A 25,287-nucleotide genomic window follows, 5' to 3' on the forward strand; every position below is an offset into this window, starting at 1 on the left:
CTAAAGTTAGCTAACGTTAGCTTGTGCTGCTAGTTAAATCACTGCAGCGACCATCAGTTTCGCGATGCTAACTAGCTAACTAACTCACGTAACTTGAGTTATTCTTGAAGTGCAAAGTGAGTAGTTTACAGTTGTGTATATGTGTGTTTTTAAAATAAGGTTAACTGAATACTGGACGCCTCCCAGTAAACAACAACAGTCTCATAATGAGTACAGTACAGTTAACGTTAGCCCATTAACAATGGGCATTAAACACATTTGGCTATGTATACAGGATAAACACAATAAGGTTTAAGTTCCCATAATAATCGCCCGCAGACACGTGCCCCTCTACTACGGTTGTTACGGTAGGTAAACTGCCCGGTGCTCCTCTTTCACAGTCAGTACGGTAACCTACAGCCGCAGTCATTCACTTGTGTTTATTCCTGAGCTCTGCTGCACCTCAGCTCGACTCTGCACAGACTGATTTCACCTCAATATCTATTTCTTGTGCCAAACTTAGTGTTTCCTCCTCTGACGTTTCCTCCAGGTACGTTGCTTACATTTCATTAATGATCTCCTTAGCGCTTTATTCAAAGGATAAGAACAAACAGTTTTATGACTGCCCGTCGCTACTGCGATCTGTCGCCTAGAAATTAGTCCTGCGTAAAAGTAAACTCCGTAATCTCATTTTGCTGCAGGGACCAAGGATGTAAATGCGACTTTAGAGGCTAGAGTGGGTTTACTGCAATATTGTCTTGTAATTTTTAGGCCCATAAAGCATCCTTTTAACCGCATCATCTGTCTGTTCGCCCACAGCTCCTCTGCGTAAAGGTGAAATCAGGAGGAGGACTGGAAAGAGGCTGCTGGGCCTGATTCTGGTTCCTTACAGTAAACAGATTTTACACGGACTTACTTGCCGAGCTGAATCCATAGAAGTCTGGGTTCATGCCGGATTTCGAGCACTTCAGATTTTCCTACTCGAGTATGAATCCGGTCCTGGGGGAGAGCGGCTTTCTGGCACCGCAGCAGCACCACCACCAGATGACAGGCCAGAACGACTCCGCCATCCCGGAGCCAGGTTACTTCCTCGGGGATCACGCCGGGTTTGGGCCTGATGGGTTTTCCGGGCTGGACCTGGGCACTCTGCCACCATCGGGCCTCGCCTACTTGCACCTGAGCAACCCCCTGCACCGCGTGCCCCCAGCGGCCACTGCGCTGCGTAACGACCTGGGATCCAACATCAGCGTGCTGAAGACCCTGAACTTGCGCTTCCGCTGCTTTCTGGCTAAAGTGCATGAGCTGGAGCGCAGGAACAAGGTGCTGGAGAAGCAGCTGCAGCAGGCTCTTGAGGATAACAGCGGAGGAGATGGACACCAGAAGCCACTGACTAAAGAGATGGGGGTCCAGACTGGATTTATTGGGCCTATCCCAGCTAGACCGGGCCTCATCCCGCTCCACAATGCCAACAACTCGGCCTACCTGCCGGGCGGCCTTCTGTCTCCAACCCTGAACCCTCCTCCTCTCTTTGACAACAAATACCTGCTGGGGAGCAACTTCAACCCCATCGCAGTCTCCACTGATTCAAACTCCAACCTCACCACGTCCGGATTCTCCATCAGCCCGGCTCTGAGTCCCAGCGACCCGTTCAAAACCATCACAAACATCAATGAGAAATACGCTGCTGACACCGGGACTAACACCAACAACACCCTCCCTCCTCCGCCACGTTTCCTCCCCGGGACGATCTGGTCTTTCAACCACACTCGCAGGTTTGGCACCGGGAGGGAGTCGTGCGTCACGGGGCCTGGTGTCTCCTGGACGCACCCGGATGGTGTCGGGGTCCAGATTGACACCATCACACCGGAGATCAGGGCCCTGTACAACGTGCTCGCCAAGGTTAAGAGAGAAAGAGACGAGTACAAGAGAAGGTGAGAACTGTTTAAACATTTTTATCAGCAGGTTATAGATTGTTTTGATTTATTTTTTATTGCTGCAGTCCTGGATGATGTATGCTTCTGGCACTCACGTTGCTGATGTTTTGTGCTATAGGAGAATTTTGTGTTTTCTGCAGAGATGTATGTTTGCCAGGGTGGAAAGATTAAACCTGTTCAGAGCTTCATTCTCTTGTCATATCCCAGGACTGTGTGATATGGCTGAAAGTGATTTCACAATAAGAATATTTTTCCCAGTAATATACTCACCAAGCAGTTTTTTTAGGGAGACCTTACAATATTTTGTTCTCCAAATAGCGTCAGCTCCCTTGTGGCATGGATTCCACAAGATTTTGGAAACTTTCCTCTGAGACTCTGCTCCATGTTGACATGAGTGCATCACATCATTTCTGCAGATTTGTCAGCTGCACACTCATGCTGCCAATCTCCTGTTCTACCACATCCCAAAGGTGTTCTACTGGATTCAGATATGATGACTAGGGAGGCCACTGAAATTCACTGAACTCACTGTCATGTTTATGTCCATTAGAAGATGGTAAACTGTGGCCATAACGGGTAGCACATAGTCAGCAACAATACTCAGAAAGGCTGTGGCATTCAAACCATTATCGATTGGTATTAAGGGGCCACATTAACTGAAGCTCCTGACCTGCAACATGATTTTATGCAGTGACTGCTGACATGTAAAGTCAGTATGTAAAATGCATCATCTTGGTCACCTGTGTGTCTGTGATGCTTCAAATAGATGTGAGGAGTTTTCCACAGGAGAAAGCAAGAAACCAAAGTGTCAGGTTGCATTATGATGATCACTGTTTGAAGGTCATAATATTTTCTGGATGATGTGTTGTGCCAAGGGAAAAGACTGGAGATGTGCAGACTTAAGAGGGGAGGTTGTAAAAGATAAATGCACTATGAAGGATGTGCTCAGCACCTTTTCTGGGAGAGATATGAAACCACCAGTCAGTCTGAGTTCTACTGACGCTGAAACTAACAAGACACCAGTGCAGCTGATTTATTTAATATAATGTAAATGATAATTCTGGTAAGTTAATGCACTTTGTAAGTCAGTACATAATGAATTATGGTGAAGACAATGATAGTCTATAAGATTATAAGAAGTTTTTGATTCTATGTCAGGAATTTAAATGAGAGAGAAAGCAGCAAAATAAAGTACAAAACAGATGCATAATATAAAAAAACTACTGTAAAAAAAAAAAAACTAAAATATTATACATTTATAATGTCTATGAATGTATTTTATTGAGCAAGCTAATGTCCCTCTCAAGTACTAAGCTGGCTTCTTTTCCCCAGTGTATTTTGGCACAGAAAGCTTTATTCATTGATCCCTCTAAGCAGCTGAAACATGATACTGCAAAGGGTTGGATGATGTGGTGATAATAATCTGTCACCCCATAAGGAATTGGTCGTATATTTTATGCAGCAGAAGCTTTCCCTTAATCTTTAATGTCTCTGTCCCCCATTTCGTTGTGTCGTTGAGGACATGATTGCAAATCAGTGAGCAGGGCTGTTTTTTTTTTTGCAAGATTTGCTTTACAGGATTTCTTTTTCATTAATATATCAGACACTTTTGTCCAAAGGGACTCACAATAAGTGTCTTCAATATTCGCAGGAAGAAGATTCAGGCATCATTTAAAAAAAAAAAAACTGGAGGTGCATGTGTTTTTGCTTCAGTGTGATGAAGCACTTTGACATGTTCTCATCACGATTTATCAGTTTCTCAATTTAATTGCAGGGTGTATAGTGTGTATTGTTATAGTGACATAAACTATGGACTCTTGATTCTGTTCATTTTTTAAGCTAAATAGTCATCTTACTGTAAAATACTGGAATTTATTTAATATTTGACAGTTATGAAATTTAAGCATTTCACTCTTACAGCTATATCAACCCCTATAAAGACATAACAATTATTCCATTAGTTGATTAAATGATTGGCAGAAAATTAATCAGCAACTATTTTGATAATCAAATAATCATTTTAGCTTCTTAAATATAATATTTTATGCTAGAAAAGTGAATATATTTGGGTTTTGGATAAAACAGGACATTTAAAGATATAGCCTTTGGCTGTTGGAAATTATAAAGAGCATTTTGACTATTATCTATAACTTTATTGGCAATATTATTATTAGCAAATTCATAGATAATGAAAATTAGGAGCAGAGTCTTACACCAGCAGTCAAGTAATTTTAGGACCTTAATCACTTTGAGCCTTCACCTTCTAATTTTACTGTTGTTTAACAGCAGGATCTTACATGATAGGTTAAAAGGAACAGCATGTAAAAGAAACAAAAATATTTAGCCTCAAGGAATATAATTATTTGTGCAGAGGTATAGTGTAAAAGTGCTGTTAGTGTAAAACCTGTCGAAAAAGAGGCAATTTTTAAACTCTTTTTAGTCTTTAGTGTCCTACAGCATGCAGCCTCTTTGTGTTTTTCTGACACACATTAACGTACAGTCCTTCACTGCTGTGTGTTGCTAAAAAGCACTGACCTCACCACTTTGTGCTTCAGCTGCTGAGGCAGGACGACACTGCAAGACAGAGCTTCAGTCCCATCGATTTCAGAAGCAGCAGGATGTTTTACTGAACAGCAACAACTCACACTCTGACTTGTATGTTGTTCAAAGACTGCTTTAAATTTTAGTGCTGCACTAAACTATATTCGAGTTTTACATGTTTGAAAGCTATGAAAGTGAACTTGAGTAATTTCTCGAGTTAAACAGTATCTTGAGTGGATTCCTTAATGTGATTTAATCGTGAGGCAGAATGATTCACACAAGGAGAACTGTTTGTTTGATTTGAAGTGAGGAGGGATGACACTTCAAAAACCTGTGTTGTAGTTTTTATTTCACTTTCCAAAAACTCGCAGCATTGTTCCCTTTGGAAACTGTCCTTTCTGTTTCTTAAACTTCTGCACCTGATAAGAGCTGATTTGGACTCTTTTCTAAATGTAATAAAGATTTAAAGGGAAAATTCTGTAAGTCTTGGGAAGCAGTAAATCTGCACCTGGACAAGTCAGATGTGTGTGTTTTGTACACTGATGGCTGTAGTTTTCATTTCACAACATCAGATTGTTGTAGGGGAGTGGGAGTTCGATTTGAGGTGTCCAGGCTTCCGTAACTAAATGTCCCATTCTTTTGTCTTCTGTCAGTGTGAGGTGACTGATGCCATACAATTCAACTCTTCCATGTCCTGACTGAATCATCAGTACATAAGATGAGCAACTGTGTTAGAAAACATTAGGTTCTTTGATAAAAGTCAAAGGTACAAGCTGTTTAACACTCAAGAGTTTTAAACTTGATTGACCTTCTCTCCAGAGCAATGGTAGTTGAGGCTCATTATAGAAACATCTACTGTACTATAATGATTGGGGAAAAAAACAGGATTTCTCAAGAACAAAGTTAAAAATAATTAAACTGATAGCCATGTAACATACATGTGGTATCCTCAGCAGGACAATATCCAGCATTTTAGTAATACAGAAAAACCCCTACCACCACCACTGTTAGATCATTTTGACCAGAAACCAACATTTTTTTATGATTATTATTTGAATTGAATTTTATATATTTCTTACTAACAAAAATTTGTGAAATTTAAACTCATTGTACCTAAAAACTCTGTTAGATATACCCATCAGTTTCTATTTGTAAGTTATAACCTCCTAAAACCTCCAAATAAAAAAGAGAAATAAACAGAAACAGAAAAATACATACTGAGAACATCACCTCAATGTTCTCAGTGGTAGCTTGAGGCACTGTGTTCATGTTGAGGAATATTGACAGTGGGGAAAATATGTCCCAGAACAAACGACCTCTCATGTTGCAGCTCTGTAATAGAGACATTTCCAGTAAGGTTAAAGGAGTCCAGCTTTCATTTTGCTGTGACTGCAAGTGTTTGTCTGAGGGGAGGAGGAACTGTCTGGGGAGAGGTTCAACATGAGCTGTTGTTTTCTCCTATATGATATCCCTCACATTGCTGTCCCCCATCCACCTCTTCTTCCTTTCCTCTGTCTTGGTCCTCTTCTTTTTGTCTCTCTCTCCTTCCCTCATTTCTCCCTCCTTCTTTCTCTCCTCCTTGTCTTCCTCCTCCCTGCTAGCTTTTGTCCCGGTGCCTGCAATGCAGCACTGGCCTGTGACCGCCAACAGTGATGTCACCCAGTCTGCCATCTTTACCTCTGTCTCCTCTCCATTTTGTCTTTTACCCTCTGTCTCTGTCAGTGTTTCTCTTGTGTCTCATTATCTCTCTCTCTCTCTGTTTCTATACGGTCATGTTCTCCCTCTTTCTTCTCTAAAATGTCTTTCTCTTCTTCTCTCTGTCTTTCTCTCTCCTTCTTGCTCTTAAATTGTTTGCTGCTGACTCCTCATCCATCTCACCCCCCACTCCCCCACCCCCATCCCATGTGACGCTCTGCAGCGTCAGCCAGGCGCTGACATCATCATTAACATCATCATTATCATTTTCACCCCCAAACCACACAGCTGCAATAACCCTCCTTGCATTTCTTTCTTTCCTGCTCTCAGTTCAGTTCAGTTCATTGAGGCTTTGTTTGGCCATGCATGGTCAAAAGTATGTGGACAGCCAAACATTGATCTGCTGCTATAATAACATCTGCGCTTCTGGGAAGGTTTCCCATCAGGTGTTGACTGGCTAAAGGGATCTGCTCCAGTTCAGTTCAGCCACAAGAACATCATCCAACACTGATGTGGGGTGACGAGGTCTGGCTCGCACTCGGCCTTCCATTTCATCTCAAAGATGTTGAATGGGATTGAGGTCAGAGCAAATGTCCACATACTTTTGGCCGGGTACTACAGATAAACACATACTCTTGGCTTGTCTCTAAAGTCTTTAAATGCTCATTCACCACTAATGGAGAAACAGGCAAATGTAAACTCTCAGCTTTCTAGTATCATCTCCTGTGGTGTGTGTGTGTGTGTGTGTGTGTGTGTGTGTGTGTGTGTGTGTGTGTGTGTGTGTGTGTGTGTGTGTGTGTGTGTGTGTGTGTGTGTGTGAGTGTGTGAGTGAGTGAGTGAGTGAGTGAGTGAGTGAGTGAGTGAGTGAGTGAGTGAGTGAGTGAGTGTGAGTGTGTGTGTGTGTGTGTGTGTGTGTGTGTGTGTGTGTGAGTGAGAGTGATAAAACCAGAGTGTTACCTTGTAAATAGATACAAAGAGGCTGCCCGCGTTGCCTGTTAGCAGTGCTATTATTAGCCTGTTGATCATGCCTGTGAAGGATAGTCCAGGTCTCCTTTAGTTTTTGGTCACAGTTGTTATTTGTGTGATGCTGCTTTTTCAAAGTGTTCAAGTATTTTGAGAGGTATTCTATTAGATTATTTTTGGTGGATTCATACTCAAACAGTAAACACTAAATTCACCCAAAAAGTCCCTCACACCAAAAATGAAATGAATGAAACATATAATTTAATGATACACTACCCTTATGATTAAAGAAGACGTAGTTTCTTGCTAAGAGTTAGATGAAAATATTGATACCACCCTCATGTTTGCCAGGAGGTTATTAGCTTAGCTTAGCTAATTTACAGCTGCAGTTTTAATTGGGCTGGAACCATAGCACACAACTCCCTGTAAAACTACATCTTATGTTATTTACATTATTGTGAATGAATGGGAAAAGGTGTTCATCAGTGAGCTGTAATGTATTTTTGACAGTCAGGGTAGCTGTTTTCTGCTCATTTCAGTCTTTTTGGTAGGATAAGCGCCTGGCTGCAGCTTAGACACCAGTGGTATTAATCTTTTCATCAACTCTCAGAGAGACAATGAGCCTTTCCCAAAATGTTAGACTGCACCTTTTAATGCAAGAATTATTAAATTGACACATTACCATAAATTTTTCTCTGATCAACACCCCTTATGATTAAGGTCTTATCAAGGTTAAGCAACTAAAACCACTTGGTTTAGTTTATGGAAAGATGAAGGAAATCAGCATTGATTGTTGGTAGGAGACAAAATCTCCTGGCTCTGAACATAGTCATTGGCAAACAGCTGCCACAACAAAGTGCTTTGCTGTGTCTGCAGTGGACAGTTAAAATTCACATCATCCTCTCCATGATGTCCTAATTTGCTGACATCATGGCTCATGAGCGCTGTGCAGCAGCCTGGAAAATTCCCAAATAAAACGGTCACAGTGTGTAACAATGTGATTTACTTATTATAGAGATATTATGACACTTTTACGTTTTAATAAGTGTTCGCATCATCCAGCAGCTATGACGTCATCGCTTATACAGAGAAACCAGCTGCTCAAACACAATGACAGCCAGCAGCCTCACTGCAGAGCCACGTGTTGAGACTGACAAACCGATCAGAGCTACAAGGACATCAGCTCTCCCACTGTGACACCCCCTCTCTCTCTGGCTATGATATCTGTCTCTGAGTGTCTCTTTCTCTCTGGCTCTGCTCACACTGTAGCTGCAATTACACCACTTTCAGTTAAATACTCCTAATTACGACACAGCTGGTGGTTTCTAATCACTATAACCAGCAAAACTCTGCATGGAGTCACGTTTCACTCAATGTACGTAACCAACACATGACCTGTAGTTTATCTCCCAAATTAGGAAGGATAATTTAATCTGAGATCGTTCACCAGAGACAGGATGTCATAATTTAGCTGCTATAGCAGCTGAGCTGAGTAGTGTTAGTGTGAAGGACAAAAAAGATACAAGAATGGGAGGAAGCCAGGACAGCTGAGAGGATGCGATGATGGTGTTTAAAGGGGAACGCCACCAATTTTACACAACAAAGTCTGTTTCCAGGCTCTGGGACCTACGCCTGCAGATGAAAACAGTTGTATAAAGCCTTGTGTTCAAAGACTACAAGTTTGAAAATGAACAAAAATCAAATGATGTTAGAAAGAAGTGAGATTACCAGACATCTGTAGCCCACACATCTCTGCCGCATCATCTGGCACTAGCATGACACATCCCAATCTCTGACCGAACCAATGACTGTATATAAATATGGCTGACACATCTCAATTTCCTCCCAATGTACATAAATGAAGTAGGAATATCCTGATGCTGCCATCTTGCGCTTGTGACATCATTTGGAGCCAAAGTCTGCGCAGTAGTGATCAAGGGGTGGAGCCGCAGTATCGAGGTCCTGCCCATACCCTTGCCCAACTGTCAATCATTATGCCACACCCTCTTTTTTGGTGAATTGGTGGAGTGCTGTTTTAAGAAAATGTATCAGTTCAGTCTAAAGCCAAATTCAGCAGTTGTTCAAAACCATTTGAAACATGTAGGTGAAGCAGCAGAAAACTAAACAGCTGGTTGATCAAAAACTGACATTCTTAGATCCTCATCAGTGGTGGGGTCTGAGGATGTTGTCACTGTAATAAAAGGAGATTTCTTAGTTCACTGGCCCTTTTAATATTTTTGAGTTCATATAAGTGTTACAGATTAGATGTGTCACATCACAATGAAGAGAAAATCCCAAAACACAGATAAAAGATGCAGTTCTGTGTTACTGCTAGTCCTGAAGTAGACCTGCAGTCTCTCTGTCTCTCCACTCCTTCTGTTTATTTATGTCTTCTCCATAGTGACCGACTGGGTGCTGCTGCGTGGTGTTCGTGCTGCACATGCTCTACATGCACGCTGCATGGTCTCCTTATGTAACTCATGCTGAGTAATACTGGTGATGGTGGGAGGAGCCTTGATGCTGCACAGTGTAGGTCAGTCAGGTAACCGTGGTGGGTCCTGTCTTAAAGCTGCAGAGAGGAAGGTCATGCAGCTGCACCAATCACAGGCTGAAACTCTTCACCCGTCTCCTCACCCATCTGAAGATGAAGTCATGTTCATGTGATGCAAGAGGTTCAGTCGTCATTGTCTATGAGCCAAATTATAGTTGCAGCTTCAATCAGTGTCACGTCTTTCACGAATAGAAGACTGAGGTGTTAATTGAAATATCTGTGTGTTTATGAATGAATGTGACAAACCTTTCCTTGATTTAATAAATGTAAAACACATGGGAAATCTTTGTGTAGCTCTACAAGATTACAAACAGATGTTCTGCCCCAAACCTGATGAATATTTCATCAATATTTTTCATTTTTGTGTGTTTCTAGGTGGGAGGAGGAGTACACAGCCAGAGTGGACCTGCAGGAGAAGGTGGCAGAACTGGAGGAGGTAATATTACTACAACCTACATATAGAGTGCACATAGGTGATCTTACCTTGGTTTAAGTGGTCAGTGAACAGACTAAAACAGTATTTTAATCAGCTTTTCCCACCTACATCTAGTTCCTCCCTGTCTTCTTTTCCCTTCAACACAACAAATAATGTGGAGAATGTAGCAATGATGATAATAATAATAATAAACTTTATTTGTGTAGCACCTTTCATACAAGAAATGTAGCACAAAGGGCTTTACAACAAAGAAATGATATATAGTAAGTGCTTCAAATGAAAAGAAAATACATATAATGAACATAAACATTGATCTAAATGAGATACGATAATAAATCAGTAAATCAGAAGACATTTAAAAATTCTGAGCAGTGCATAAATGTGATGCAAAATTTCAGAGCTAGTTAAAGGCTAAAGTGAAGAAATAAGTTTTGAGCTTTCTTTTAAAAATACTTGGTGAGCTGGCCTTTCTGATATCTAACAGGTTTCTAACAGGAAGCCATTGCAGAGCAGCTAAAACTCGACTGATGTGCTCTCTCCTCTTGGTTCTGAATCACAGCCGAGCTGAAGAGTTTTGAATGAGCTGAAGTCTCACAGTGTTTTTTTTCAGGAGTCCAGTAAAAAGTGGATTGCAGTAATCAAGTCAGCTTGAAATGAAAGCATGAATAAACCTTCAGCGTCGTTGACCAATCTTTAGCTATGTTACTAAGGTGGGACTTGAAGCTTAGATCTGAATCCAAGATAAAGCCGAAGACTTGTAACCTCAGATTCAAACAGATGTACAGTTGTGTGTCATCTACGTAACTATGGAAACATACATTGTGCTCTATGGTGTAGTCACCAAGTGGCAGCATGTACAGTGAGAATAATAATGGGCCAAGGCAGCTCCACCCAGCAACCCCACAGCAGATGTCGTGTTTCTCAGACACATGATCTCCAAGACTGACGTAAAACTTTCTCCCTGTGATGTTTTGAACCAGTTTAACACAGAGTCACACAGAACGACCAACTTTTCAAGACGATTGAATAAGATATTATGGTCAATCGTATCAAACACTGCGCTCAGGTCTAAGAACAAGAACTGAGACCCTATTTCCATCAGAGTTTAGTCTGAGGTCACTGATTATTTTAGTCAGAGCAGTTTCAGTGTTCTCTGTTCTCTGAGTTAATCTGCACTGAAACTATCTTTTCAAGTATCTTATTACTAATGAATGGAAGGTTTGATATCAGACTAGCTGCTCAGAACATTACTGTCCAGGTTGGGTTTTCTTTTTAGTAAAGGTTTTACAACAGCTGTTTTGAAGGCATCTAGAACGATACCAGTTTGAAGAGATATATTAATAATGTTCAGTACATGACTCAAAAAACTGTTGAACACTGGTTTAACAAAATGCTGTTGGTACAGGGTCAATACGTGAGATGGAGGAGTTACACTCAATGACAGTCCCTGAACGCTCAGATAAAGTAATACAGGTGATTTTTCCCATGCTAACATTTTTTTTACAGGGTTTGCTGAGATCATCTGTGTTAACATCAGCAGTAATACTGGCTCTGATTGAAGCAATTTTGTTATTGAAGGAAAAAAAAGGCCAGTTCTTCATATTTTGATGCAGAGAACTGCAGGGGGGTGGGGGCAGTGTTGACTAGCTGGTCAATAGTGGAGAAAAATATTCTAAAGTTTCCAGCGTTCTCTGTAATAATCTTGGAAAAGTAATTTTTTCTTGCCTGGCATTCTTCCTATATATATATTACAGTGAACTGTGAGTCTAGTTTTCCTCCATTTTCTTTCAGCTGCCCGACAGGTTCTCTTGATCTCATTAACACTGTTACTGTTTAACCATGGGGAGATTCTGTCACTCGTCCCCTTCTTAACCTTTAGTGGACCAACAGTGTTCAGAACAGATGGCAAGGTTTTCTGGAAATTGTCAACCATGTTTTTTAAAGAGCAGTCACAAGTATATGACTCAAATGATCTCATAATATCAGAAAATTTTGCTTCAGCATTGCCATGTAGAAATTGCTTTTGAATGGTAGCCACATCCTCTTTATTTAAAGAAATGACATTTGCTCTGCATACCAGCTTGAAAAGAAAATTGTTTCCAGGTTTTACATTGCTATATACAAAATATAATAAGATATATAACCATTCTTCAGCAAATGTTAAATCTCTACCCGCCTTGAGGTGAAGTCCTAAACATCTTTACCAAACTCAAAGTATTCATATTTGTATTTTGATTGTTCGTGATAGGTAAAGCAGAAAATATTGTCAGGAGACTGAGATTAATCCATGAACCTTCTGATGGTAAAACTGACAGCACAGTTACATTCATGTGCAGACAACTGTAATATTTATTATCACAAACACCAATGTTATCTGTTTGTAGGACCTGCAGGAGAGTGAGGTGTGTCAGGACGAGTTGGCTCTTCGGGTGAAGCAGCTGAAGGCCGAGCTCGTTCTCTTCAAAGGTCTCGTCAGCAACGTAAGTCCAAGAATGAAAAAGGTTTGAAACTGACAGGAAGGTTTAGAAATGGCTCCAGAATATCTTTAGTTTACTCATTAAGGATTTCATAAATTTAAACCTGAATATTTAAATATTTATGTTTTCAGTCATTTAAATGAAAGATTTCACAAGCTGAAAAAAAGCTTTTTATCTATGGTTTCCTGTTACCACAGAATAGTTTGCACCCTGACAACCTCACAAAGGTGAGGTTATTTCAGATTATTGTAATCACATTAAAGTAGAGGGATGTTGTCCCTCCAGCAGAACCTGTCAGATCTGGACAGTAAGATCCAGGAAAAGGCCATGAAAGTGGACATGGACATCTGCCGCCGCATCGACATCACCGCCCGCCTCTGTGATGTGGCCCAGCAGAGGAACTGCGAGGACATGATGAACATGTTCCAGGTTCGTCTGTGATGATGAAAAAAATCATCTTTCATTTTATAAATAAAACTGTCTCCGTTCTCACATCTCCCTCCTCCAGCAGGTGGCCACGCCCCCCTCCACTCTGAACCGCCGGGCCAGGAAACATAGTGGCCAGTCAGCAAAGGGCGGGGACGGAGATGAACTGAGCATGTCTGAGAGCGAGGGAGGCGGGGGTAAAGACGAGGAGTCGTGTAGCACATCGGCCAATCAGATTAACGAGCAGATGCAGAAGATGCTGAATCAGCTGTAAGTCATTTTCAGCCAAAGATGATCAAAATACAAACACTAAAACACTGTGTTGTTGATACATCTAAAATGTGTGCGTGTGTGTGTTGTCAAGAAGGGAGTGTGAGTTTGAGGATGACTGTGACAGTCTGGCCTGGGAGGAAACTGAAGAAACTCTCTTGCTGTGGGAAGATTTTTCTGGATACTCACTGGGAGAAACACAGGGAGAGGTACACACACTTACACACACACACACTTACACACATTCTCACAAACATAGCTAAAAGGAAAGCTGAAAGATTTAATGAAGAAGATTTAATCCTCTTATAAAGAGCAAAAACTTTTAGAGTTACATGGCTACATGGTTGGGCTGCAATTAATAATTATTGAATGAAACATGCCATCAAATAGTCTGTCTGCAATTTGCAGTGTTCCTTATTCAGTTCTATGCAGATCTATTTTCCCGCCGTCAGAGAAACCACTAGTGTTTCCCGTGAGGGGTAGTTTTACTTCGTCCCACTTGGCTGACCTGATGGTGGATGAACTGTTTTTAGTCTGTTAAAACAGTCAACAGCAGGTTGCTTTTGTTGTTGAGTTGAGTCTGATGCCGCGGACGGCTCCAGTTTATCCTAGTAACCTGTAAGCTGTTTTTAACCAGATAAGACGAAGAAGCTAATGACCAGATAAATGAGGAGCGGAGAAACGCTGCAGGGAAACAACAGATTAAAGATTCAAGTGTCTTCACTGGTTCTGGCTGATTTTTTTTAAACAACAGACTTAGCTTGACTGACATGTACGTCCCTAAATCCTTTTTTTTAATTGCTCTCCTTGTGTGTATTCAACTTAAATAATTGTATCGTTAACATTATTATTATTAGTGCCAAAAAGATAAATCGATTTTATATTGTGAATGAATTTTGATAATTTAATTAAGTCATTAATCAAAGAAAACCACCAAATATTTACTGGTTGCATCTTCTTACATCAATTTACAGCAAAATTTTGGGGTTTTGGTTGAACGAAACAACAAACAAGTGATTTAAAATGTCACTGTCGGAAACTGTGATGGACATTTTTCCACTGTTTTCTGACATTTAAAGACCAAAGTGCTAAATAATTTTTCCAATTAATAGATTATGGAAATAATCATTGGTTGCAGCTGTAACAATTATTGATATTTAAGTTTGTTTGCGTGTTATCGGGGCTGTATTAAGCCCACTCCTACACATGCTTTGGTTTATATTTTTATGTTAATGATTGACAAGTCAGTTATGTTAGTGTGAATTCAAAGTGTTTTATTATCTTTCCTTTTTTTACCCCTCACACACACTGACTGTTTCCAGCTGCAGCAACAGGAGGAGTCCATCGAGAAAGTGATTAAAGACACAGAGTCGCTGTTCAAATCCAGAGAGAAGGAATACCAGGACACCATCGATCAGATAGAGGTGAGGCACTGGATTTATTATGTTATGAGGACAAATATGTTGACAGTCACACTGATACGAGATGTATATAGTTGAAGTAGTTATAGCTTTTAGTGTATTAATAGTGATAATATCAGTGTTGATGGATTTGTGTTTTCCTTCAGTTGGAACTGGCCACAGCAAAGAGTGACATGAACCGTCACCTGCATGAGTACATGGAGATGTGTTCAATGAAGAGAGGGCTGGATGTCCAGATGGAGACCTGCAGGAGACTCATCACACAGAGCAAAGACAGGTAACACACGCACACACACACACACACACACACACACACACACACACGATGAACAACACTGCTTTGTTCTTGCTGGAAGTGTGGAAATGACCACAAACTGGAAGGACTCAAGGTTTGAATGAGGTAGATTGTGGCCAATAGTTGGTGCTGTGTTACTTTTTTATTAGGTACATCTAGCTAAAACGAATGCAGTCTAATACAACAGCCCTTCACTAGCATCTATCTTCATGAAGGTTTTAATGTTCAGTTTTTGTTAAAACTGTCTTAGAGAAGTGTTGGTTCCAGTTTCTGGTCATTTTGGCAGCTACAGTTTGTGTTTCTGATGAACTGTATGTCATTACACTGACAGGTTCTTAGTCTCCCTCTACCCCTGATATTAACAGGGCCGACTAAATATCAGATGTGGAGTCTCAGAAGCTCAGAATGAAGTCAAAGGATGGACTACAACAGTGAAATGTCATATGTATGCTGAAAGAGAGATTAGTTGCTGTGATCATGACCACGACTAAATGAACAACTTTCTCAGCTCTTTCTGCACAAAATGTCAAGTTGGACCCAAATCTATAATGTGGCTTCAGTAGTCTTTGATGTCTCTTCCCATGTCATAGTATTTCTAGTTGTGCTCCCCCTTGTGGCTGGGGTCAGGATATGTTAAAGGGAACCACACATTAACAAGGGAAACAGATTTTGACACAACACCAGCAACTACTAGGACATATCCCTTCTCTGTGACTCAGTGAGGAAACTCACCAGGGACACATGAAGAGGGAATTTCATACTTCAAAAGAAGAAGCTTCATCTTAGCTTTGAATTAACTTTAGAATGAGGCTTGTGGATTGTCTTTTACAGCTGTAAAGGATTCACTACAGGGTCATTGTGGACAGGAGGAAGGATTACAGCGACCAATAGCTCTCTTAATGTACACTCAGTTGCCAGTTTATTAGATCTACCTAACTAAATGTAATGTAGTGTAAAACAGTGAGTCTGCATGTAATCCCCCTTCATGAAGGTTATAATGTTCACTTTGTGTTGAAGCTGTTGTAGAGAGGCGATGATTCAGCTGTGTGATGATTTTGGAGGCTGCTGTTCGTGGTGCTGTTGAACTATACTGACAAGTGATTCTATTATTTTGTCCATCCAGTTTATATCAATGAGGATGGCAGGTTAATAATAGAATCACCTCTAACACAGTTCAACACATCAGCACCACAGACTGTACATCGTCCAGATGAATCATACAGTTGAAAACACGGAGGATTTATTACAGGACTGTTGGAGTTACTATTAGTTAGGTATCACTGGTTGCACATATGACACATGACTATTTATCAAAATAGACTTGAGAAAATATGAGCAAATCCTTTAGAAGCCAATTAGAAAAAGAGGACACAGGTTTCTCACCTGATTTCCAGCAGAAGGTTCTTCCAGAGTTTTGGAGCACAGTCAGAAAATCTCCTTCCACCATCTGTCTCCAGTCTGACCCTGGAGATATCAAACAACAACTAGTCAGCACGCCACAGCTACAAACATGAGTGAGCAGAGAGAGAGGGAGGCCAGTACTGTACAGTGGAGTAAAAGCTCACTCTTTCTTCCTCATGTATTATTACAGTCACATTTAGTCACAGAGCTGAGCCTCAGTTTTTCTCAAAGAAAATCCTGTGTTGATTTTTGAGAAGCTGGAAAGGATGTGGAGCAAAGGTTACCACTCCTTTTAAGACAGACTCCTCTGACCATCTGGATTAAACATTATTCTGTCCACTGCACAACTAAGATTTCTGTTTCTGTAGTTCCTATTCCAAACACGAGAAAGTACTGTATTCAATAATGGAACGTAACAATGCATCATTATAGATTTAACTGATAAGTAATTTCCAGCTACTGTCTTTGTGTGGATTAGGAAGTACAGCTACAATGTGGTAAACAATATAAAAATCTTTGACACTTCTTGTAATGCAGATGGTGAGAGTGTGGTAGGGTTTTTAAAATACCTCCTACAGGATGTTAAGATCCACACGTGAGTTTGAAAAAGCAGCAGAACAATTTCAGCACATGCCGTCAAGTGTAGCTGTTCAAATTATTATTAATATGGGCATTTTAAATCAGTTTCCAATATGGACAAAAAGTTTTTATAGTTAATTGCTGACCATGGAAACAACACAACATTCAGGCATCTGCTGAGGAAGATACTGTGATAAGATCGAAAGGTCCAGAACAGCAACGGAAAGGACCTTGTCATGAGATGATTTAACCAAGAGTTAAATGCATTTTACAAAGATCACCAGAGGTTTACCTTTCAGAAAAACTGAAGCTTAGCTCTGTGACTCGAATGGAAAGATAGGCAGCAGCAAAGGTTATAGATACATTAATCTCCCTCTTCTTCTCTCTGCTCACAGGAAGTCCACCTCTCTCAACACACTGACGCTGGACGACACAGACAGCGAGAAGGAAGAGAGGAAGAAGCCGGCTCTACCTGCCGACCCTGAGAGCAGCGATTCTTACTGCGACGCCAACACCACCATCCCTCCTCTGACCTGGAGGAAACCCTAACACACAGCTGGTACTCTGAAATAACTTCTCTTCATCTAGTGCCCTTTGTGAGCCTGAGGCCTGGTCCACACGTACACAGGTACTTCTCCGGTCTTTAAAAAAGAAAAAAAATCTTCAGTTGAGAGCATGCCAAACCAACAGGCGGCGATATAACCCTAACTATAATGCCATGTTGGACAATCAGAAGCCTGAAAAAAAAAAAGGTATCACCAGTTTCAGTATGAAAACAACACTGATGTTACAAGCCAACAACTCAGAGGTTTTGAACGTTTTCACTCTGGCTGGAGTTTGCATGTCGATGAAAGGCCAAACGCATAGAAAAAGCTACGTTTTAAAGACACCCATGTATGTGTGGACAGGGCCTGAAATTGTGGAAAATAATACAAGTTGTTGTAAAACTGTAAAACTCCACGTGTCTGCAACATGTCCAGGATGGTTTTGTTGACCTAAGGTAGAAATTCTTTTAAAATCAGCAGATGTAAAAGGTCTTTCCTTGATCTTTAAGCTTCTCTGAGACCAATTTATCTGATATTGGTAAATTTTCCTGGTCACAAACTCAGTTGGCATGACAGCAGAAGATTTAGATTAAAAAAAAAGGTGGATGTGTGTCTGTTTCAGGAGGCAGGAAACTTACACCAACGTTCCTACACAAAAGTAATTTGCTTACAAGGCTTAGAAAACAAAAGAGAGAAATATTCACTGATTCTGCTTCTGTTTTCCTGCCCATGGATAAACAGGACCTATTTTCTTTAGGTTTGCACACTGATCTTGCTCTTTAGTGCAGGAGCCAATAATTTGCACAGTTTCTGTAATAATGCCTTTAAAGTGAGAGCACAGAGAGGAGGCAGCGCACAAAGAAATAGTTTGCACATGAGAAAATGTTCATTATAAGAGTTAAGAGCTGTTATATGAACCGTTTTCATCATTTATTTCTACTTATTGTAATGAAATGTTTGTTTTTATTCTGTATTTTTTTTCTTATTTCTGCTCCTGTCATGTGTAGCAGCTTTAACATGTTGCAGGTATAGTAGAAGCTTTATCCCACATTTTCCGGGTCTGTACAGGCCAAGTAAGGTTAAAAGTTAATTTTGCAAAGAAATCTCCACTTATCGAAGCCCAGCTTGCCTTAAATAGATATGCAATACTCATGAAATATGACACCTTCTCTGATAAAAAGACAACTGGCATTAAAATTAAAATTGAGCTTAATGATAAGTAATTTTTTTTATTTGGATAAATATCCGGAGGGTGTAATCCACCTATTTTCTATTTAATGTCACAGTACAAAAATTGTAAAAAAAAATTTTATCAACAAAAATTAATTTAAAGAATATTTTAAAAGTTGATTTTTGGTAACTTTTATTAACTAATTTCTGAATCTGAACCACCAAACCCCACCCAGGACTATAACCCCAACCAGGAAACAACAACAACAATGGAGTCACGTTCTCAGTTTGTGGAAATTTGGGATTTCGATGACCTGAATGTGACTTTACGTTCTACAATTACAGAGAATTACGTATATCTTTTGAAGGTGAATTCTAATTTTTTTTTTTAAATCAAAATCCTTAAATATGACTCTTTTTTTTAGGTTAAACAATAATAAATAATTTTACTACTAATTAAATTAAATATTTCTCCACAAAAATGATTTTCCTAGTGATATAGAAAATTCTTTCATACAGCATTAAAACAGCATATAAACCATCATGTACAGAGACACGTGTCATAGAAAACATTCAATGAATAATATAATAATAGTTTAGTAGATTTAGTAGATTTATTTTGAGTTTAGCCAAAGATTTCTTACAGAGGTGAAGTCGCACTGTGGGAAAATTTCTAAAACCCTGACCACACTGTCCATATAATATATTGTATATATTAATAAACTAAAGAGATCACATTTTTTTCTATCTAACCCTTAGAATGTCCACAAATAATTTTACATGTGACAGGGAGAGGGGTTAACAGAAAGTCAATGTTACCTCAGATCTGTACCACATGCTGTTTTTGTTTGGCTTGTAAATACAGTCTATAACAAACAGTCTGACCTGTGTGGAAGACAGATCAAAACCACTAAACAAAAGTGAAGACATGTAATTTTAGTTAGCTGTTTTTTTTTATATATATATATTAGTAGTTCAGTAAACTTGAAGAATCCATGTCAAAGCTGAGCTAAACTTAGAGAAGGTGTCACATTTTTTAGTTTTGGCCATCAATAAAAGCCAAACCTCCATGTGAGGGTTTCCTATCAATTTATCGATTACCCTCAAAATCCCATACAACCCAGTTCATCCAATTCTGTAAGAAAAATAGTGTAAAATGTGACAGATTTGTTGGAAGGGACTTGTCTGTGATTTTGAGACATAAATTTAAGAGCTTATTTTTGTCTTCAAGAAAAGTGAAAAGCTATTTTAAGAAATCTTTGTCCTCAAATGTACAGTTTGTAAATGCTGAATACTGTATGTAATGTATATAATAAGGCTGTGAACTAATAATGCTGTAAGTGTCATGTTCTTACGATGTAAATTAAGCTCAGGCTTGTCAGATTTAACATTTTATTTATAACATGCTATTTTAGCTGTTGATTGAACTATTAGTAATGTCGTAGCAGTAGAACTGGCATTAGAATAGTTTAAAAGGGGGTTTCTTCAGTCGTTTTGGAGCAAATACTCCTCCAGAAATGATTAAAGTTGAAGTGAATTTACTTTTCTTAATTTCATGTGCGAGGACTTGTATATATAATATCTGGGAGGTGGGGGGGATTGGGTTGGGGGGTGGGGGGGCGGACGGACAGAAACACTCAAAAAACCTTAAAAAAAATCATGGTTTTAAATATGTTGGTGCCAGTTTTTGTGTCTTTGTTGACATGCTCAGTGAATGTTTTACAGTTCACCACTTCAATCATCATCACATCTCTCATTAATGAATGTCTGCTTATCCAGTAACCTGCCATGTTCACCACAGAAGACACAGATCCATTAAAGGAACACTTTCAGTTTTAGTCCTGGAGCTTTCTTTTCTGAGCTAATTCCTAATCGAATAAAGACGACAAAAAAAAATAAAAATGAAATTGCTTCTTTCCACATACTCTGCTCTTATTTTAGACTTTCTCCAGCTCAGTTCCCTGTGAAGAAAAGTAAAGGACTAAAATTTAAAAAGTCATATTGTTCCTTTTATGTCAAAGAGAATCGAAGCAACTGCAAGTGTACAATATACTTTAAAGCAAAAATAGACAAACATCGCTCACCTCATCAAACTGTACAGATGCTGCTTTAACTGAACTGTTGAGATCTATATTATCAGAATGTAAATAGCATCTGTGGAGAGAGCAGAAAACAAAGTTTGAAAGGAAGAAAAGACTTAAAGACCTCATGAAGTGATTAAACAGGAGAAGATACACAAAGTGAACAAAAGGAGCAAAATAAATCAACTGATACTCTTTAACTCTGAGACAGGTTCAGTCTGTCAGCATGTCCCTGAGCAAGGCACTAAAACCCCATTTTCTTCATAACTAATTGCATGAATGAAATACAATAAGATTGTTGAGAAATGCTGTTTCCGTGTTCTCTGTGTGGCTGGTCATATCCTCCATCACTTCACAGGTAAAATAAGTCAATGCTTGTATTTGTTTTCATGAGGTCTTTAACATGTTTTTTCTCCTGTCACTGTGCTGAGCTATATGTTTGATCAGTTTAATGAAGCTAAATGAAAAGCTGCACTGAATAAATTACATTGAAAGAGTGTGTTGTGTCAGTTTGTTGTTTACAAATTCAGTACATTTATTCAAGTTCTGTGTTAGAACATTTTAACTGTTTCCACTTGACCAACAACTTTACACTAATATTCTACTACATTTTACTGCACTACATTTGACAGCATTATAAAGGTATTATAAACTTATGTGTGACATTTTTATGACACTTTCATGCCTTACTATAATATTACATTTTTATGAAATTTTTATACCTTACAATACTATGACACTTTTATACCTTACTATACCGTGAAATTTTTATGCCTTACTATAACATTTCTATGCCTTATTATACTATGACACTTTTATACCTTACTATTGTATGACATTTTTATGACATTTTTATGCCTTTCTATACTATGACATTTTTATACCTTAGTATACTATGAAGTGTTTATGACATTTTTATGCCTTACTATTTTTATGACATTTTTATACCATACTATACCACGACATTTTTATGCCCTACTATAGTATTACATTTTTATGAACTTATTATACCTTACTATACCATGATATTTTCATGACATTATTATGCCTTACTATACTATAACATTTTTATACCTTACTATACTATGAAATGTTTGACAATTTTATGCCTTACTATACTATAACATTTTTTTGACATTTTTATGCCTTACTATATTATGACATTTTTATGACATTTTTATACCTTACTATACTATGACATTTTAATACCTTACTTTCCTATGACATTTTTATGCCTTACTATAGTATTACATTTTTATGACATATTTATACCTTACTATACTATGACATTTTTATGACATTATTATGCCTTACTATAGGATGACATTTTTATGACATTATTATACCTTACTATACTATGACATTTTTATGCCTTACTATACTGACATTTTTATGACATTTTTATGCCTTACTATATTATGACGTTTTTATGACATTGTTATGCCTTACTATACTATGACATTTTTATTCCTTACTATACTATGACATTTTTATGCCTTACTATGACATTTTTATACCTTACTATACTATGACATTTTTATGACATTTTTATACCTTACTATACTAGGACATTTTTATACCTTACTATACTAGGACATTTTTATACCTTACTATACTAGGACATTTTTATGACATTAGTATGACTTACTATACAATGATATTTTTATGCCTTACTATACAATGATATTTTTATACCTTACTATACTATGACATTTTTATGACATTATTATGCCTTTCTATACTATGACATTTTCATGACATTATTATGCCCTACTATACTATGATATTTTTATGCCTTACTATGACATTATGTCTTACTATACTATGACATTTTTTATACCTTACTATACTATGACATTTTTATGACATTTTTTTCCCTTACTATACTATGACATTTTTATGCCTTACTATACTATGACGTTTTTATACCTCACTATGCTATGATATTTTTATACCCTACTATACTGTGACATTTTTATGCCTTACTATAATATGACGTTTTTATGACATTATTATGCCTTACTATACTATGATATTTTTATGCCTTACTATACTATGACATTTTTTTCCCTTACTATACTATGACATTTTTATACCTTACTATACTATGACGTTACTAATGACATTTTCATGACATTATTATGCCCTACTATACTATGATATTTTTATGCCTTACTATGACATTATGTCTTACTATACTATGACATTTTTATGACACTTTTATACCTTACTATGACATTATGTCTTACTATACTATGGAATTTTTATGACATTATTATGCGTTACTATACTATGACATTTTTTTCCCTTACTATACTATGACATTTTTATACCTTACTATACTATGACATTTTTATGCCTTACTATACTATGACGTTTTTATACCTCACTATGCTATGATATTTTTATACCCTACTATACTATGACATTTTTATGACATTATTATGCCCTACTATACTATGACATTTTTATACCTTACTATACTGTGACATTTTTATGCCTTACTATACTATGACGTTTTTATGACATTATTATGCCTTACTATACTATGATATTTTTATGCCTTACTATACTATGACATTTTTTTCCCTTACTATACTATGACATTTTTATACCTTACTATACTATGACATTTTTATACCTTACTATACTATGACCTTTTTATACCTCACTATGCTATGATATTTTTATACCCTACTATACTATGACATTTTTATGACATTATTATGCCCTACTATACTATGAAATTTTTATACCTTACTATACTGTGACATTTTTATGCCTTACTATAATATGATGTTTTTATGACATTATTATGCCTTACTATACTATGATATTTTTATGCCTTACTATACTATGACATTTTTTTCCCTTACTATACTATGACATTTTTATACCTTACTATACTATGACATTTTTATACCTTACTATACTATGACCTTTTTATGCCTTACTATACTATGACGTTTTTATACCTCACTATGCTATGATATTTTTATACCCTACTATACTATGACATTTTTATGACATTATTATGCCCTACTATACTATGACATTTTTATACCTTACTATACTGTGACATTTTTATGCCTTACTATACTATGACGTTTTTATGACATTATTATGCCTTACTATACTATGATATTTTTATGCCTTACTATACTATGACATTTTTATGACATTATTATGCCTCACTATACTGTGACATTTTTATGCCTTACTATACTATGACGTTTTTATGACATTATTATGCCTTACTATACTGTGACATTTTTATGCCTTACTATACTATGACGTTTTTATGACATTATTATGCCTTACTATACTATGATATTTTTATACCTTACTATACTATGATATTTTTATGCCTTACTATACTATGACATTTTTATGACATTATTATGCCTTACTATACTGTGACATTTTTATGCCTTACTATACTATGACGTTTTTATGACATTATTATGCCTTACTATACTATGATATTTTTATACCTTACTATACTATGACATTTTTATACCTTACTATACTATGACCTTTTTATGCCTTACTATACTATGACGTTTTTATACCTCACTATGCTATGATATTTTTATACCCTACTATACTATGACATTTTTATGACATTATTATGCCCTACTATACTATGACATTTTTATACCTTACTATACTGTGACATTTTTATGCCTTACTATACTATGACGTTTTTATGACATTATTATGCCTTACTATACTATGACATTTTTATGCCTTACTATACTATGACATTTTTATGACATTATTTTGCCTTATTATACTATGATATTTTTATGCCTTACTATACTATGACATTTTTATGCCTTACTATGACATTTTTATCCCTTACTATACTATGACATTTTTCTGACATTTTTATACCTTACTATACTATGACATTATTATGCCCTACTATACTATGACATTTTTATGCCTTACTATACTATGACATTTTTATGACATTATTATGCCTTACTATACAATGATATTTTTATGCCTTACTATACTATGATGTTTTTATGACATTATTATGCCTTTCTATACTATGACATTTTTATGACATTTTTATACCTTACTATACTATTATATTTTTATGCCTTACTATACTATGAAATTTTTATGAAATTTTTATACCTTACTATACTATGACATTTTTATGCCTTACTGTACTATGACATTTTTATGACATTATTTTGCCTTACTATACTATGATATTTTTATGCCTTACTATACTATGACATTTTCATGCCTTACTATGACATTTTTATCCCTTACTATACTATGACATTTTTATGACATTTTTATACCTTACTATACTATGACATTTTTATGACATTATTATACCTTACTATACTATGACATTTTTATGACATTATTATACCTTACTATACTATGACATTTTTATACCTTACTATACTATGACATTTTTATACCTTACTATACTATGACATTATTATGCCCTACTATACTATGACATTTTTATGCCTTACTATACTATGACATTTTTA

The 25,287-nt window shown here is 37.4% G+C and overlaps 1 protein-coding gene across 5 annotated transcripts; it reads left to right on the forward strand.

Moving 5' to 3' along the window:
- Positions 1–927: 927 nt before the first annotated feature.
- LOC130183514 (non-homologous end joining factor IFFO1-like) lies at positions 928–21,261 on the forward strand. Of its 5 annotated transcripts, none has more exons than XM_056399042.1 (9): positions 928–1,910; positions 10,039–10,099; positions 12,484–12,579; positions 12,862–13,005; positions 13,085–13,272; positions 13,367–13,481; positions 14,595–14,696; positions 14,840–14,970; positions 17,364–21,261. In XM_056399042.1, exons 1-9 carry the CDS (start codon positions 928–930, stop codon positions 17,515–17,517), a joined length of 1,974 nt encoding a protein of 657 aa, XP_056255017.1. In that variant the 3' UTR covers positions 17,518–21,261. The 5 variants fall into 5 exon arrangements, with proteins under 5 accessions (XP_056255017.1, XP_056255020.1, XP_056255019.1 ...); XM_056399045.1 differs by having other exon boundaries at positions 13,370–13,481; XM_056399044.1 differs by having other exon boundaries at positions 13,088–13,272.
- The last annotated feature ends 4,026 nt before the right edge of the window (positions 21,262–25,287 follow it).

The sequence above is a fragment of the Seriola aureovittata genome, chromosome 16 (assembly GCF_021018895.1).
Source record: "Seriola aureovittata isolate HTS-2021-v1 ecotype China chromosome 16, ASM2101889v1, whole genome shotgun sequence".
Lineage (NCBI taxonomy): Eukaryota > Metazoa > Chordata > Actinopteri > Carangiformes > Carangidae > Seriola > Seriola aureovittata.